The sequence below is a fragment of the Talpa occidentalis genome, unplaced genomic scaffold (assembly GCF_014898055.3).
Source record: "Talpa occidentalis isolate TD23 unplaced genomic scaffold, MPIMG_talOcc4v2.1, whole genome shotgun sequence".
NCBI classification, from domain to species: domain Eukaryota; kingdom Metazoa; phylum Chordata; class Mammalia; order Eulipotyphla; family Talpidae; genus Talpa; species Talpa occidentalis.
In genome coordinates this window covers 60,571,466-60,587,159 of record NW_026555331.1, presented here as the reverse complement: position 1 = coordinate 60,587,159, position 15,694 = coordinate 60,571,466, and the positions used below count along the sequence as shown (strand labels likewise).

General features: G+C 41.1%; 1 protein-coding gene across 5 annotated transcripts in view; it reads left to right on the top strand.

Moving 5' to 3' along the window:
* The window catches only part of CHD7 (chromodomain helicase DNA binding protein 7), a 189,101-nt gene that overhangs the window by 58,660 nt on the left and 114,747 nt on the right, over positions 1-15,694 (top strand). For all 5 annotated transcript variants that reach the window (XM_037506252.1, XM_037506276.2, XM_037506270.2 and 2 more), the window contains exon 2: positions 9,136-10,971. In XM_037506252.1, the coding sequence (XP_037362149.1) occupies positions 9,310-10,971 (1,662 nt within the window). In that variant the 5' untranslated portion in view covers positions 9,136-9,309. The remainder of the gene's footprint in view (positions 1-9,135; positions 10,972-15,694) is intronic.

The following is a 15,694-nucleotide window of genomic DNA, read 5'->3' as shown; positions in this document are numbered from 1 at the left end:
GCACTTAACCTGCTGCGCCACCAGGGAGGTCCCTAAAGATTTACTTTATGCATACAAGAACTGGGGTACAGGCCAGAGGTGTGTGGGGGGGCGTGAGAGGATTTACTAGAGAGAGTGGGGAGCAGAACAGGCAGATCTACTGAAATACACTGTTGAGGGGAGCAGTGGGCGAGAGGAGAGGTTCTGCTGCACCATGTGGGATGCTCCCTGGCCAGGGGATCCAACTCATGCCAGTAGCTTGATAGTGCTGTCTTTAACCCCTGTGCCACCGGGGAGGCCCCCTTTTTTAAAGTTTAAATTTCCTGTGTCTTACACAAATTATACTAAAATGTTTCCATTTATTTTTGCATCTTAATTTGCCTTTCCCCCTTTGCCATATTAAAGTTAATTAGGATGGGGCCTCCCTTGTGGTGCAAGGGGTTGAGTCTCAACACTATGAAGCTATCAATGAAACAGTCTGAGTTCGATCCCTGGCCAGGGAGCTAACCCACATATGGCACAGCAGACCCTTCCTGTCTCTCCTGCTGCTCCCCTCAGAAATGTATTTCAGTTGATCTGCCTGTTTTGCTCACCACTCTGTCTCTGGCAATCCTCTAACACCCCTGCACCTCTGATCTACACCCCAGTTTTTGTATGCATAAATAAATAAAAATAAATCTAAAAAAAGTTTGTTTAAAAAAGTATAATTAGGGTAACATTAAAAAGGTGTGGGCTAGACACATGTATTTTACATAGGAACATGTCTTACTCATAGATATGTTCAAAAGTGTCTATTGACATTTATTCCCATTTCTCTGCTACCATATCATGTTGAGTGTCTAGGTGTTACTACAGTGTTTACTGGTCTCTTGCTGGGCAATAATGAGTTGTGTGTGGAAGATCACCCTGATTGTGTTTTCCTAGTGTCTGTGGTGGCACAAGCAGGTTAACTGTCTGCTCGCCATCTTCTCAGCAGTCTTAAGTCTTTGAAGGTAATGGTTTTTTAGTGTCAAATTGCAGGATATAAAGGTTGTTCTCTCAGGGACAATGATTTCCATGATTCTCACATTTTTGTGGCACAACTTATGTACAGGACAATGTGTCTTTTAACCTATTTAGAAAAAGAATATTAGTGCTGTGGCCATGCACTTAGTATAAACTGTTAACTAGGTGCTGGTACCTTAGTTGCCTTGAAAGGAAACATATTTGCCCCAGCACTGTTACGTAAAAAAAAAAATCATCTTTATCTGGAAGGCAACCCAGACTACGAAGACTCTTCAAAGTTATGTAGAAATAACTGAAAGTTTTCTGCAAGAAACCTGTGAAATAACCTGTTATGTAACAGAGCATTAGATATTAAGGCTAACTGTATTTTTTTTTTTTATCTTGCAGAAATGATTGACAAGCAGATGGGCATATTTTTTAAGATTAAACCACTTTTAAATGTCCACTTCTTGTAAACCACTACACATTAAAATTTGTCATTAAGGGTTATTCATAATTCTTTGCATGAGGTCAGTACTGTTTTTGTCTTTCACAAATACCAGGACACTTTTCTCTAAATGTAAAATGGCATATGTTTGTATTACTTGTTTTGTCATTCTTTGGGGAGAAGAGACATTTGTTGAGTATTCATTCTTAAATCAGAAGTTGAGGGTCAGTTGGAGCTATAACTCAAAAGGAACTTAGGATCTGAGAATAAGACTTCCCAAATTTTCATCTGGGCCAGAGTCACCAAGGGTCCTTGTTAATAAAATGCCTATAAACCAGAGATACACTACGGGGGGCGGGGGGAGGAGTGGCAGGGAAAGGAAGGACTAGAGTCAAAATAAGGGGGGAGGTGCAATTGTATGGGGAATATAACCAAAACGAAAATGCATACATTGTGCAAAGATGAAAAAAAATGTAAGAATTATATAAAATAAAATATTTAAATAAAAATGAAAAAAAATGCCTATTTTGTGTCAGGTCTGGGGTGGGCCAAAATGTTTTGCATCTCTCACAGGCCACCAGGAGTGCTGTTCCTGGACCTCCTTTCCAATGGCAAAACTCTACTCTAGGGAGAGAGGCAAATGAAGAACAACATTGTACATTATGACTTTGTAGCTCTTTGTCTCTGATGCAAGGGAAATACTAGGGAGGGCTTTAGAAATCAGCCTCAGGAGGGGTGTATTGCAGGTCAGGAAACTTCCCTCAGGGATGGTAGCAAAGAGACGGAAAGAGACCAGACTGCACAGAGAATGGAAAGGAGGCAGGTGTGAGGAAGTCAGTGGATAGTTGTTGGTAAACTACCAGCGACTGGACAGATCTAACCTGAGTATTTGTGAGTGTTCCAGGGAGGCAGAGGGAAGGAAGTTGGTGGAACTGAGAATGGAGAGTTGAGAGGGATCTAATCACAAAGTGCCTTTAGCCAGGCTGGAACACTTGGACTTGATTTTGAAAGCTATAGGAAATCCTTTGAGAATTTTGCATCAAGAGCGACATGATGTGTTTTGTGTTTTTTGAAGATCATTCAGTCAACTGTATGAACGTGTTGTGACAGGACTTGTGAGAACCAGTCAGGGCATAAATATTTTGTCCTTCACTAAATCAAGAAGGTCTGACTACATCAGAGATGGTAAGAATGGAGAAGAGGAGGTAGCCTTGTGAGGTATTTAGGAGGCAGAATTAGCAGATTGATTGGTTGAATGTACATAAGGGCTAGCTGAGGGGCTTCATTACAGCAGCACTCTGTGCAGGACAGGGGCCATGTGTGTCAGTTTTGTTCAGCTTTGTGTATTCAACGTGTGTTAAATGCTTTATGCAAAGTAGGCACATATTAAATTTTTTTAAGTGAATAAATGACAGTAAGGATTGAGAGTTATTTTCCATTGTTCCATGGGTCAAAGGGGTGAAAGGAGATACCATTAGCTGCCATGAGAAATGCTTCATAAAGCATAACATTAAATAACATCAACTCAGAACATAGCTTTCCTATTAAAAATACATATCTTTTCAATTAATATCAGCAAATTGGATGTTACCTAGTGTACCTAGTGATATATATATATATATAGAGAGAGAGAGAGAGAGAGAAAGAGAGAGAAGCTCTCAGTGCAATTCCTATTTGTTTTTTGTTTCTGAATGATGCTTGCACTGATATAGACCTTCAGAAGTACATATTCTTTTTTGTCCTTCCCAAATTTTTTTCTTCTTCCAAGGAAATGATGAATGAAATAATTAATGTACCAGACCTCTAATAAAAGTTTTGGCCTTATGATAGCATTGTAGATTTTTGGTAGTAATAATTAAACTTGCAAATATTTTATTAAAGGGCATTGGTAATGTGACACCTCTGTAAGTGAAAATGATTTTGAAATTAATTACTCCTAAGTCTCTGAATTTTGTACAGTTGAGAATCATCCTAAGTGATAAAAATTATTTGTTAAAATAGAAACAAATATATATTGGGAGATTATAAAAAGGAGAAATTTTATAGGTTGAAAATAATAGTTACTAGGGCCTCCCCGGTGGTGCAGTGGGTTGAGTGCCATGCTGTGAAGCTATCTGCAGCCTCAGCAGTGCGGGTTCTATCCCGGCCGGCTGGCGAGAATCCCACATGGTGCCACAGACCTCTCCTGTCGTGCCCGCTGCTCACCTCAGCAGTGTATTTCTGTCGTCTGCCTGTCTGCCTGTTCTGCTCCCCACTCTGTCTCTAGTGAATCCTCTCACCCTCCTGCACCTCTGGCTTGTACCCCAGCTCTTGTATAAACATAAATAAATCTTTAAAAAAAATAGTTGATTAACATAAATGTCACATATAGAAATAATACTATAAATTTCATTTCAAGGGGTAGGTGTGGACCTTTAAATGAATATTAATCTCTGAGGAGGAGAAAATATTTTTCATCAAAGAAAACTGCTACTGTTTAATATGGTCTTTGTTTAACTATGTGACCTTAAGAGGAAATGTCTGCAGAGATGGAAATGTTACTCATCTGCACTGTCCATAAATGCCCAGTAGCTGCCAGATGCATGTGGCTATTGAGCACTTGAGATGTAGCTTGTATGCCTGAGCAACTGAATTTAAATTTTTATTTGGTTTTGATTAATTTAAGCGGCAACATGTGGCTAGCGGCTGTTGTGGGACAGCATAGTTGTAATGGCAATGCCCTAGGATACTAATGAGGAAGAAAATGTGACCTTGTCGGGGGGCTCAGCAAGGGCAGCATTTGGTCCATTGGGCAAATATGGGACTGGCTTAAGGTGAAGTGATTGGTAACTTGGAGACATTTCCTGATTTTTCATCTGGGGTCTTGTCCGCTGGATGGGTGCCTTCTCCTCACAGCAAGCAATGGCCTGTCTGACTTTTTTTTTTCTCCCAAGGGACTGCTGGGGGCCATTGGTGGGAATCTTTGTCCACAGGCTTCATGATCTAGCTTAAAGGACTTGCAATTTGAATAGCTCTGCAGTGTTGAGCCCTTTGTCTTTGTGTACTCACCTGTCAGCTTGTGAAACCTCCCCCTGTTAATGTGTTTTGTAATCTTGATGAGGTAGAGGCATCTTCATGGATTGTGCTGAGACTGGTTATGTGGGTTTTTCCAACTGCTTGATATTCCCTGGAAAATGCTGATACATACTTCACCTATCCCTCAAATCATTGTCACTGTTACATTGAATACCATAAGCATTTTGGAGATGGAGGAGAAAAATTTAAAGAGAAGATTACAAATGAAGCTATGTAACAATAAAATGGTCCTCAGTGTCTAAAAGATAGTTGCACTATTTATTTTGTACTTGCTCTCACATGTACTTGCTCTGATTGAATATTTGTGAAGAAAGTTTCCTTTGTTTAGTACTCTGCTTGTATTGCTGGCTAAAAAGGTGGTTGGTCTATAGGAAATATTTTACATAGGAGAAGTATTTTGTATTCTCCTATATCCTTGCTGGGTTTCCAGGTCAGTGTGATGTCAAATTAAAAGTTGGCTACACAAATGTCATACTGCTTTGAGAGGAGTGCAAGTTAATGTAAATTTGGGGAGGCCAGAAATTCACTTCCGAATATTAATGTGTATTTCTATATAGTTTATTTCTTTCATGTTTGTTTCTTTGCATCATTTGCTTTTATCCCATAGTCTCTGTGAGCTATTATTTTATCCTGTTTTGCAACTGCCTGTTTTTGTATATGCCAATTTTTCATTTTTTATTTCAAATAAAATTAACTCAATATGGTATTGTGTGTTTGCTTTCCAAAAGTTATAGCTAGAATAAATGAAACATTTTTTGAGAGGAAATTCTCTTCTATTCGGAGGTCTCAGCAAGTGTTTTAGTTTTGTCACCAAATAAAATGGACCCAATTTAGGCCTTTAGTATTTTGCTCTCACCTATAAGCTGCCCTTTCTTCTATAATTTCTTTTTTGGGGAGTTGTCATTAATGTGTTTTATACATGTTTACTCCCCTGTCTATAAGAATTTTTTTCCCCCTCTTTTAAAGAAAGGGGTTTGGAGTAGGTACCCAAAAGTACTTGCCAGTCTAAAATTTTCATAATTGGCTTCATAGCAAGTTACTACTGTGATGATTCCCTTAGTTGAGCTGTCTCACCTTACCCCGCATCATCCCCAGATGCATGGAACTTCTGAACTGTTGTTTGTCTCAGAAAATACTTGCCTGCAGGACACTGATCAGAAACTTACTGTCTTCATTATATATATTGGTACTGCTTACTGTATAATACTGCATACAGCTAAAACATTTAAGTCATCATAGTTTACCAAGAAATATTTTGTAGATGGCATCCTAAGTTTTTTAATAATGTAACCCCTGAATCTTAATTCTCATCTAAGAGATTCATCATTTATAGAGGAACGTGTGCTCCGTGAGGACAAAAGAGGATTTTGTTTTTGTGCAGTGATATATCTCTTAATACCTAGACCAGTGCCTGGGTCAGAGCCGGTGCTCAATAAATACAGTTTGAATAAATAAATGTGATTTGTGATTTGACTTGATTTTTATTTAAAGCCAAATGAAATGTAAATACAACCTGAATATTTATTACCCAAGTGATAACTAGCATTTCTGTTTCTTTTTAATAATCTATAACTGCTATCCAGTATAGTAGCTATTACATTTTTTTTTACTTGAAATATGGCCAGAAGGAGTTGAGATATGATGCGCTGTAAGTGTAAACTAGATAGTGGGTTTCAAAGACTTAATACCAAAAAAGTGAACCATTACATTTGTTTTTTAAAATTATAACATGTTGAGGTGATAATATTTTGCATATGTTGAATTAATGAAAATTATTACTACCAACGTTTTTTTGGTTACTTCTTAAATGTGGCTACCAGAAAATTTTGAATTACATTGTATAGCTCTGATGTCATGACTTATTGAATAGTGCTGATCTAGACATAGGAAAAGTAGATACTAAATGTAGAGAAGGGGCAGGCAACTTTCAAAATGGAGTTTTAAATGAATGTCTTTGATAGAAACAAAATTACATGTTGCAGCTGTGACTTGGGAAAGTGGATAGTCAAATGATCTTGATCAAATTCTAAAAGACCAAAATAAATTAATTAGATTAGCTCAAATCAGAAATATGAAATCTTGCTACCAGATGGATTCCTAGCATAGTCGCCAGCCAAGTCTTGAGGTCAGGAAGGGGCCAGGAAGGCAGTGGTGACTGTCCAAGAATTGTGAGCAGTCATTAATGACAAACAAAAGCAATAGTATTTTAAATGTCATTTCATTGGGATCACCTGAGTGTGGTCACAGTTGTGGTGGGTGGCGTGTTTATTTGTTAGCAGGTAACGCTGTCATTCATTCTTCATGTTATTGATGAACTGTTCGTAGGAAGGAATAGGGAGCTGGAAGCCCAAGTGTCAGGTGGGATTACTATTAGCGAGTCCGCTGTTCTGTCCCTTTCCATGGCCATCGGCAAGCTGTTGTCCCCTTGTGCTCAGCTTTAAATTGATGTACAGTAAAAGCCAACTCTATCATGCTTCTCTAGGCCGGCTATGCCGCTCCTTCTGGGTTCAGTGGAGTAGGCCATCCCTCCCTCTGGGCACATCCCTCCCCCAACTTGCTGGGAAGCCCATCCAGTCAGCAGCATTTCCAACTGAGACATGAAGCAGGCCCTGGAGGATAAAGCCGTTATCCTATAAAACAAGGCAATCCAGGACATACAAGTAAACATTACTTTCCTTAAGCTAATTTGAAAGGTTATTTTGGTAAGTGGTTAGTCCATATGGCTGGTTTAAGCTATTATCAAGTCCATTCCAGTATTTATTTCCTTGAAAGCTAGAATGAGCCTTGAATAAATGAATACTGACGACTTAGACTTTTTTGGAAGTAAATTCAATTTATGAAAATGTTTGTTTCACTTGGCACTGGACATTTCTACTTTATTTTGGATTTTAAAGTAATTGTGTAGGAAAGCAGGATGCCTGTAAATAAATTGGCTTTTGTGCTCACCTTATTTTCACCCATCTGACCTCTGTTTTTGGAGAAGGTAGATCAGAAAATTCATGGCAGTTAGCGGTGGAGTGAGGAGACCTGTGACTTTAGATGACAGCTGTCACCTGAAAACTACAGACCTAGAGACCCTCTCAGGTGTAACGCTGGTAGTTATGACAGGGAACAGGAATGCTGTTTACATTTTCTGTAAGCAAAATTCTCCCCTTGTTAGGAATATGTTAGAGTAGGGCAGGCAGAAACTGAACTTTTATCTGTCTTGTTAGTAAGTTCTCAGTAATGTTGGCTGCACATTGTTCCATTTCCAGGCTGAGACAGACGTGTGTCACTGGAATTGACGACGGAGCCTGTTTATAACATCACTTTGGAAATTCTTTAACGAGATACTGCTTTTTTAAGTTGTCCAGTGTCACACAATGCTTAATGTGCCTGTGAAAGAGGGAGAAAATGAGTTAAATTCCAAAGATGTTTAAGATTTCAGACATTTTTTCCTACATGAATTCATTCTTTATTAAGCTGTTGATTTAATTAGCGTGCAATAAAAACACTTTCCTGTTTTTGAGTATTGAAACATTCTTTAAATTGGTTATTTTAATCTCACACAAAATCTGTTACTGTTTGAATAAAACGCAGAGCATTAGATAGTGTATACACCATGGGTGTAAACACAGGTTGCTGCTGGGTAAGCCCTCTCACTTTGCCCCCACCTGCTTCTGTCCTGCTTCGTGGATGAGTGCTTCAGGGACGCTCTGAACTTTATGCTGTTAACTTTCTTCTGTAACTTTCAGTTCTGGAGAAAGTTGTCTTTTTCTACTAGTGAGAATAGTCCTCAACTCTCCAGCCAGCAGGAATTTCTCTGATAGGTCACATGGGCCCCCTAGGCCACCACTGAGCCTGGAGTCTGCGGGTGGATAATGAACCTGGGATTAGACTTCCTTTGCTGGCACTGCAGACCGGCAACAGTGGATCCAGACTGGTCTTCTTGGAGAATAAATGCTTTTTTTCTTCTTGTCTCTTCCTGGATCTTGTCTATTCCTGCCATTAAACATAATAGAATTATGAATTTGCTGTACTGTTTGCAAGTCAGCTTTCCAGTGCTGTGATGGATGCCTTTTTGTTTGATGCCTCTGGAGTTGTATGTGGGCTGTAAATATCTAATTTATACAAAATGACTGATTTTGGTATTTGTATAATCCTCTAGTCAATTTAACTAAGTTGAGCTTTTCACAGCCCTTGGTGCTGTGGCTGCTCATCTGATTACACTGCTCAGGGGAATAAGGTTAAGGGCGGGCTGTTGGTAACCGGAGCATTTCCAGGGCTTTAGTTCAGCAGATGGGCCGCTTGGCTATATTCATACATCTGCTTGCCTGCTGTGGCAGCTGCTGCTGCTTCATGTTGTGTTCTTTTGTTCTGTTCCATCCAAGAATGGAATGCTAGGAAGTGTAGTGAATGGATTAATTTAAGGTTAAGGTTAGTGTTTTGCTTGCTTTCTAAGTAACCGATCATAATAATGCTTCTGGTAGAAGCTAATGAGTTTCTCTTAAAGTGAACTGGATTTATAAAATACAGCTCAGCGAGGGGGCTAGATTAGTATTGTTGATGGAAACCAAATTTAAATTGTGTAAAATACGGGCCGTTTTTATCATTTGTTCCTAATTCTTTGTTTTCTTCCTTTCTCCTCCCTACCTCCCACTCCCTTCTAGGACCTATATCCAGACTTTGCCTGACACTGCAGGGTCCAAGAGAATTAAAGAAATATGGAATGACATGAAGAAGATTAGTTAAGGATTATAGGCTTTGAGGACAAACACCTCAGTGAAGTGAAGCACAGACAAGCTCCCGAGTTGTAGTTTGGAGGAGCCGTGTGTTGGAAGAAGATGGCAGATCCAGGAATGATGAGTCTTTTTGGCGAGGATGGGAATATTTTCAGCGAAGGCCTCGAAGGCCTCGGAGAATGTGGTTACCCTGAAAATCCAGTGAATCCCATGGGTCAGCAAATGCCGATAGACCAAGGCTTTGCCTCTTTACAGCCATCCCTTCACCATCCCTCCACTAATCAAAATCAAACAAAGTTGACCCATTTCGATCACTATAATCAGTATGAACAAAAGATGCATCTGATGGATCAGCCGAACAGAATGATGAGTAATGCCCCTGGGAACGGACTGGCGTCTCCTCACTCACAGTACCACACCCCTCCCGTTCCTCAGGTCCCTCATGGTGGCAGTGGCAGCGGTCAGATGGGAGTCTACCCTGGCATGCAGAATGAAAGGCATGGGCAATCTTTTGTGGACAGTGGCTCCATGTGGGGCCCCCGGGCTGTTCAGGTACCAGACCAGATACGAGCCCCCTACCAGCAGCAGCCACAGCAGCCACAGCAGGCCCAGCCGGCTCCATCAGGGCCACCCACGCAGGGCCACCCTCAGCACATGCAGCAGATGGGCAGCTACATGGCGCGTGGGGATTTTTCCATGCAGCAGCATGGTCAGCCACAACAGAGGATGAGCCAGTTTTCCCAAGGTCAAGAGGGCCTCAATCAGGGAAATCCTTTTATTGCCACCTCAGGACCTGGCCACTTGTCCCACGTGCCCCAGCAGAGTCCCAACATGGCACCTTCCTTACGTCACTCAGTGCAGCAGTTCCACCACCACCCCCCTACTGCTCTCCATGGAGAATCAGTTGCCCACAGTCCCAGATTCTCCCCTAATCCTCCTCAACAAGGGGCTGTCAGGCCACAAACCCTTAACTTTAGTTCTCGGAGCCAGACAGTCCCCTCACCTACTATAAACAACTCAGGGCAGTATTCTCGATATCCTTACAGTAACCTAAATCAGGGATTAGTTAACAATACAGGGATGAATCAAAATTTAGGCCTTACAAATAATACTCCAATGAATCAGTCCGTACCAAGATACCCCAATGCTGTAGGATTCCCATCAAACAGTGGTCAAGGACTAATGCACCAGCAGCCCATCCACCCCAGTGGCTCACTTAACCAAATGAACACACAAACTATGCATCCTTCACAGCCTCAGGGAACTTATGCCTCTCCTCCTCCCATGTCACCCATGAAAGCAATGAGTAATCCAGCAGGTACTCCTCCTCCGCAAGTCAGGCCTGGAAGTGCTGGGATACCAATGGAAGTTGGCAGTTATCCAAATATGCCCCACCCTCAGCCATCTCACCAGCCCCCTGGTGCCATGGGAATTGGACAGAGGAATATGGGCCCCAGAAACATGCAGCAGTCTCGTCCGTTTATGGGCATGTCCTCAGCACCGAGGGAGTTGGCCGGGCACATGAGACCAAATGGTTGTCCTGGTGTTGGCCTTGCAGATCCACAGGCAATCCAGGATCGACTGCTACCTGGCCAGCAGCATCCTGGTCAGCAGCCGTCTTTTCAGCAGTTGCCAACCTGCCCTCCGATGCAGCCCCACCCGGGCTTGCACCACCAGTCTTCACCCCCACACCCGCATCACCAGCCTTGGGCACAGCTCCACCCATCACCCCAGAACACCCCGCAGAAAGTGCCTGTGCCTCAGGTAAGGGGACTTGGATCCTGCCTGCCTTGCAGTGTAAAGTGCAACGTGGTGAACAATTCTAATAGAATTTTCCTTTAAACTTTGCAGAAGCCGTTTCATTAGGAGTTTCATAATTTTTATTTTGTAAGCTGCCCCCAGAATCTTTTTTCCTTTATAGTCTTCCACTTAATAGAAGCTTAAGCATTTCATTCACTTATTCAAAAAGTCTTGGATCTTCCTGACCTGGGAATTATGCTAGATGCTTAGGTTGCACAGATGACTAAGAGCAGGCCCCTACTGCCCCAGGGAGATGGACATAGGGCCCAGAACAAGCATTTCCCCCTTCTCTTCTCTTTTCCTTTATCTCTGTTTTAAAAATACACAGAAGCTTGGTTTCTGGCAAAGTTTTATGTTTGTGTTTTTGGAAATTTTAAATTTTTTTCCTTGAGAAGCTACAGAATGAGTTCTGTAATATTTATTTCACCAACTGTTGAATGTTAGTGTTAACTTAAATTGCAAACTGCAGATAATCACAGTAAATGATATTCCACAGAAGGTATTTGGCCTCTGTAAGATAGTTTTGGGTACCCAGCACTTAGACAGGGGTCTTTTCATTAGCTAGCATTTTTGTTATCCCACAAAATTTATAAGCAAACAGATTTAAGTTTTAAGCTCTACTATTCATAGAGGTATGCTTCCATTAAAAATGTTGTGTGCTCTGGGTAGGCCTAGGAAAAATAAATATCTATATGTGCAGATTATTCTGAATTCTGGTAAATACACGTTTTGATTTTCTATGATTGCGATCCTGAATTTGGCTGCTATAGTAGGGATTTTAGAGCTGGAAGGCACAGTGCTTGTTCTTAATGAATTTATAATCAATTTTGGGAAACATGGCCAATATGTTAAAGAAAAAAGCACAATAAAAGACCATGTGTGATTATGTGACAGGTGTCCATAGAGGAAATATTTGTGGGTGAGAGTGTTTGGCATTTCTCTAAGACTTAAGTCAGGGCAAGTGAACCAAGGATAGCATTTTAGGTTGGAGGCTGGTTCATTAAATTGGGGCACCGGCGGTTGAGCCTGCTTCAAGGCAGGTCCAGATGGTAGAGGTCTTGTATTCTGTTCTATGGGATTTAAACTTCATTGGGGAGCTGATATTGATTAAATAGTCTGAGGATGACTGGGGAGCAAGAAGATGTATTGGTGAGTCTTTGGCCCAGGCCTGTGAGGGGAGTTTGCACCAAAGATCGGGGAACAGGTAACAGAAGGGATGGAAGCAATACGAAAGTAAAAGGAATCGGTTAGGAAAAAAAATTCTTTGTGATCCTGTGGGGCAGAGAGGCATTTAAAATAGAGACTCTGAAGCTCCATCCTTGGTGGGACTGAGAAACTGGAGATCAGGAAGGCCTCCTTCCAAGTAGGGTTTTTAGGAAAGCTGCTCTTGAGGCTCCAGCACACTTGGAGATTTCTCAGGACGGTCAGTGGGAGACACTGGGGCCTTAGCTGCCTGACCTGTGCTGCCCAGGAGAGAGCTGCTTCTTTCTCATCCAGGAGCGTAACCTGCAGTCCATAGGAAAGGGCTCTGGGGATATGTGGCTACTGGACGTTGTGCAAGGGGAGGTGAAAGGGCAGCCTGACAAAGCACTGGGAGCAGAGGCCCTAGGGAAAAGCAAGGGCAAAGGAGTGAATGGGAAGATCAAACCTAACTAATTTGTTTTCCTTTATACAAACTTCAAGGCAAAATGCCACTCCTCAGAATTGAACTAAAGTGCTCTTCCCTGAGGCTTGGCCCACCTGTGTGACTTCTAGGACAGAAATGAATGTGACTTCATTGCCAGGAATTATTCTTGTTCCATGGAACATATTTTATTAATCAAGTATCGCTTCAGTGTAGTAGTCTAGTCCTTATACCTCCTTGTCCCAGCATCTTCTCTGGTCTCTGGAGTGCAGGTGCAGTCTGAAGGAGACACCCGGTGATTTTAATCTAATCCCTGGCTGAGAATTGTTGGTCTCCTTTAGGTCCCCCTAGTTTTAGATTACAGATATCTCAGCCAGCAATTTAGAAGACGTGTATGATGCATGGTGTTTGCGTCACTGGACACTGAAGGGCTCCATGTGAGCTGCGCTCTCGCCAGGCGCCAGGGCCTCATGTGCGTTTCCCTGCCTCTCCAGTGAGCCGTTATAGACAGAATTGGAACTGCTAGAGGGGTTTAAATAGTACATTTGAGGTAGTTTCACTATAAGTATAACTGCATTTTAAAATTTTGCTTTTTGTATGTGCTTTCTTATTTCTGTTTAACTTTTTACCTCCTCTTCAGATTTTGAAGCACTTAGTTTTGAACATAGTATTAGGGAGGTATAAAATCTTGGGAAATCAAAGTCGGTAAAGTCAGAATAGTGTTTGAATCCCTGATCTACTGCTTGTTAGGTTAGTGACCTTCTGCAACTTAAGAACCTCTCTGAACCTCAGAAAACAGGAAAAATAGCAGCCATCCCAAGGAGTGTTGATATTGAGTGTAATAATAGATACCAAGTGCTTAATGTAACGTCCAGCCCAGGGTGTATACTCATGTGTTAATTCCTTTCTAGGTTTTAGTTTCTGACCTCCTGAAATGCAAACCTTCCTGTATAATTATGTCATTGCATGTATAAATACAATGTAAAATTACTTTTGTTTATAAGGAACAGATTAAATATTATTATGAAATATAGCCTTCATGATGAAACACGGCATTTGTTTTGTGCAAATACTCTCCACCCTTTTGTAGCCCAATATTGCCAGCTGTGGTGAGGATGTAATAGGGGTAATTCAAACTGTCAAATAATTCTAAAAACCATTCCTTCCTTGCGAATCACTCATGTTCTATTTGAGCAAATATATCTTGTCATTTTGCTTTAAAACTACTAAAATTATTTTAAATTTCATATATGATAGAATAGTGGTTCAAAATCATGCTGTTTGGGGGGAAACTGCCAGATTAGGTTATAATATTAATGTAGTTTGCAGAATATCCATATTCCGTTATGCTTATTGTCTTGTCTTCAATTTTTTACTTCTTAAAAATGGAATCAGGCCTTTTTAAGTGTTTCATGGGTTCCAAGCAGATATTTTCTAAATTATCTAACATGTTTAAATATCTTTACATATAAATTTAAATTTACATTGACAAGTCAATGAGGGAAAATATTAGAATGCTAAGAGTGTATGGCATTATAATGTTCATTTTGGTTGGTGTGTGGACATATTCTTTTAAGGGAAGCTGTTCTGATTATCTTATAAAATTACAGGGAAAAAGTCCTAGCTTATGTTTCTTTTCAATTGTTTATTAATAGAGTGGCTCCTGAATGTCTTCATCTCAGGTGATCACTTTACACTCTTAAAAATTATTGAGAACTCTGAATATCCTTTGTTTATGTGGATTTGATGTGTTGATATTTATCATCTTAGAAATTTAAACTGGACAGTTGGAAATATTTACATGTTAATCATTTGAAAAATAAACCATTACTAGTTAGCATAAATAATATTTTTAAATGAAAAATAACCTTTCCTAAACAAAAAAATTAGCGGCGTTGTTTTACATTTTCTCAAGTGTTGGACTCTCTCCTCTGCCTCAGCATTCTGTCTGCATACAAGTGATAAACCTTTGGAAAAATCCATGTATGTTTGGAGAAACTGAGAGGCGGAGGCATATAACATCTCACTGTCATAAAAATAGTTCTGACTTCACAGACCCTGGTGCCCCCCTCTCGCTCCCTCCCCCCCCCCCCCCCCGCCCCACCTCTTTAGAACTGCTGTTATGAAGGGAAGAGTGCAGGCTTAGGAGTCTGCTGCTTTTGGTAGAAACACCAACTGATTACTGACCCCGTGACCTGGGGCAGGTTACTTAACTTCAGGGACTTCATTGCATTATCACTAAAATGAGGGTTTATGTACCTTCCTGGTTAGAGCCATAGTGAGATTAGCAATAACGTCTTTTCTGGTATTGGACACATAGTGGGAACTCAAAATGGTAATTGTCATTAGGCAAATATTCAAAATTGCCCATTGCAAAGTTTTCAAAATAATCTCAAGCATTTGTTTCAATGTTAGCTATTGTTAGAGTAGTTTGACTTCATTTCCTTTGTTTCAGGAACAGTTAGCAAGTATCAAGGCTCCCTATATGCTACTCATTGGGAAAGAGAGAAAGATCTTGTGAGGAGGAGCGGGTATGAGTGGGTGAGGCATGGATATGCTGTGGAAAGTGCATCATGGAGATAAACACCGTGTGCTTTGGGAACAACACCTAATCCAATCTCGGTGTGGGCGACATTGGGGTCTGGGAGGGCTAACTGGCTGAAGTGATGTCTTTTCTGAGATGTGAAGGGTCAGTCAGTTTGAATTGAAAGGAGAATGGGTGAAAGGAATAAGAAGAGTACTCATTATTGGAGTGTAGCAGCTGGGAATATAGAGTAAACCTACTCAGTCTATCTGAGGGATTCCCCTTGGTCATGCCTGGGCATGCACTAGGAGGTCCATGTCCATGGCATGCACTGGGAGGTTTTGGGCAGGGACACAGCACCACCGCCAAGTGCTCTACAGCCCTTCAGGCTAAGGAGAGACCTGGGAGTGGAACGGTTATCAGTGCAGTGAGCGCGTGAGTGAGAACCACCTAGGAGGAAAGCACAGTGTGTCAGTTCATTTGAAGACCTTATCTAAGAAAGACTGGCTAGGTGGATTATCCTTTAAGTTACAGGCAAA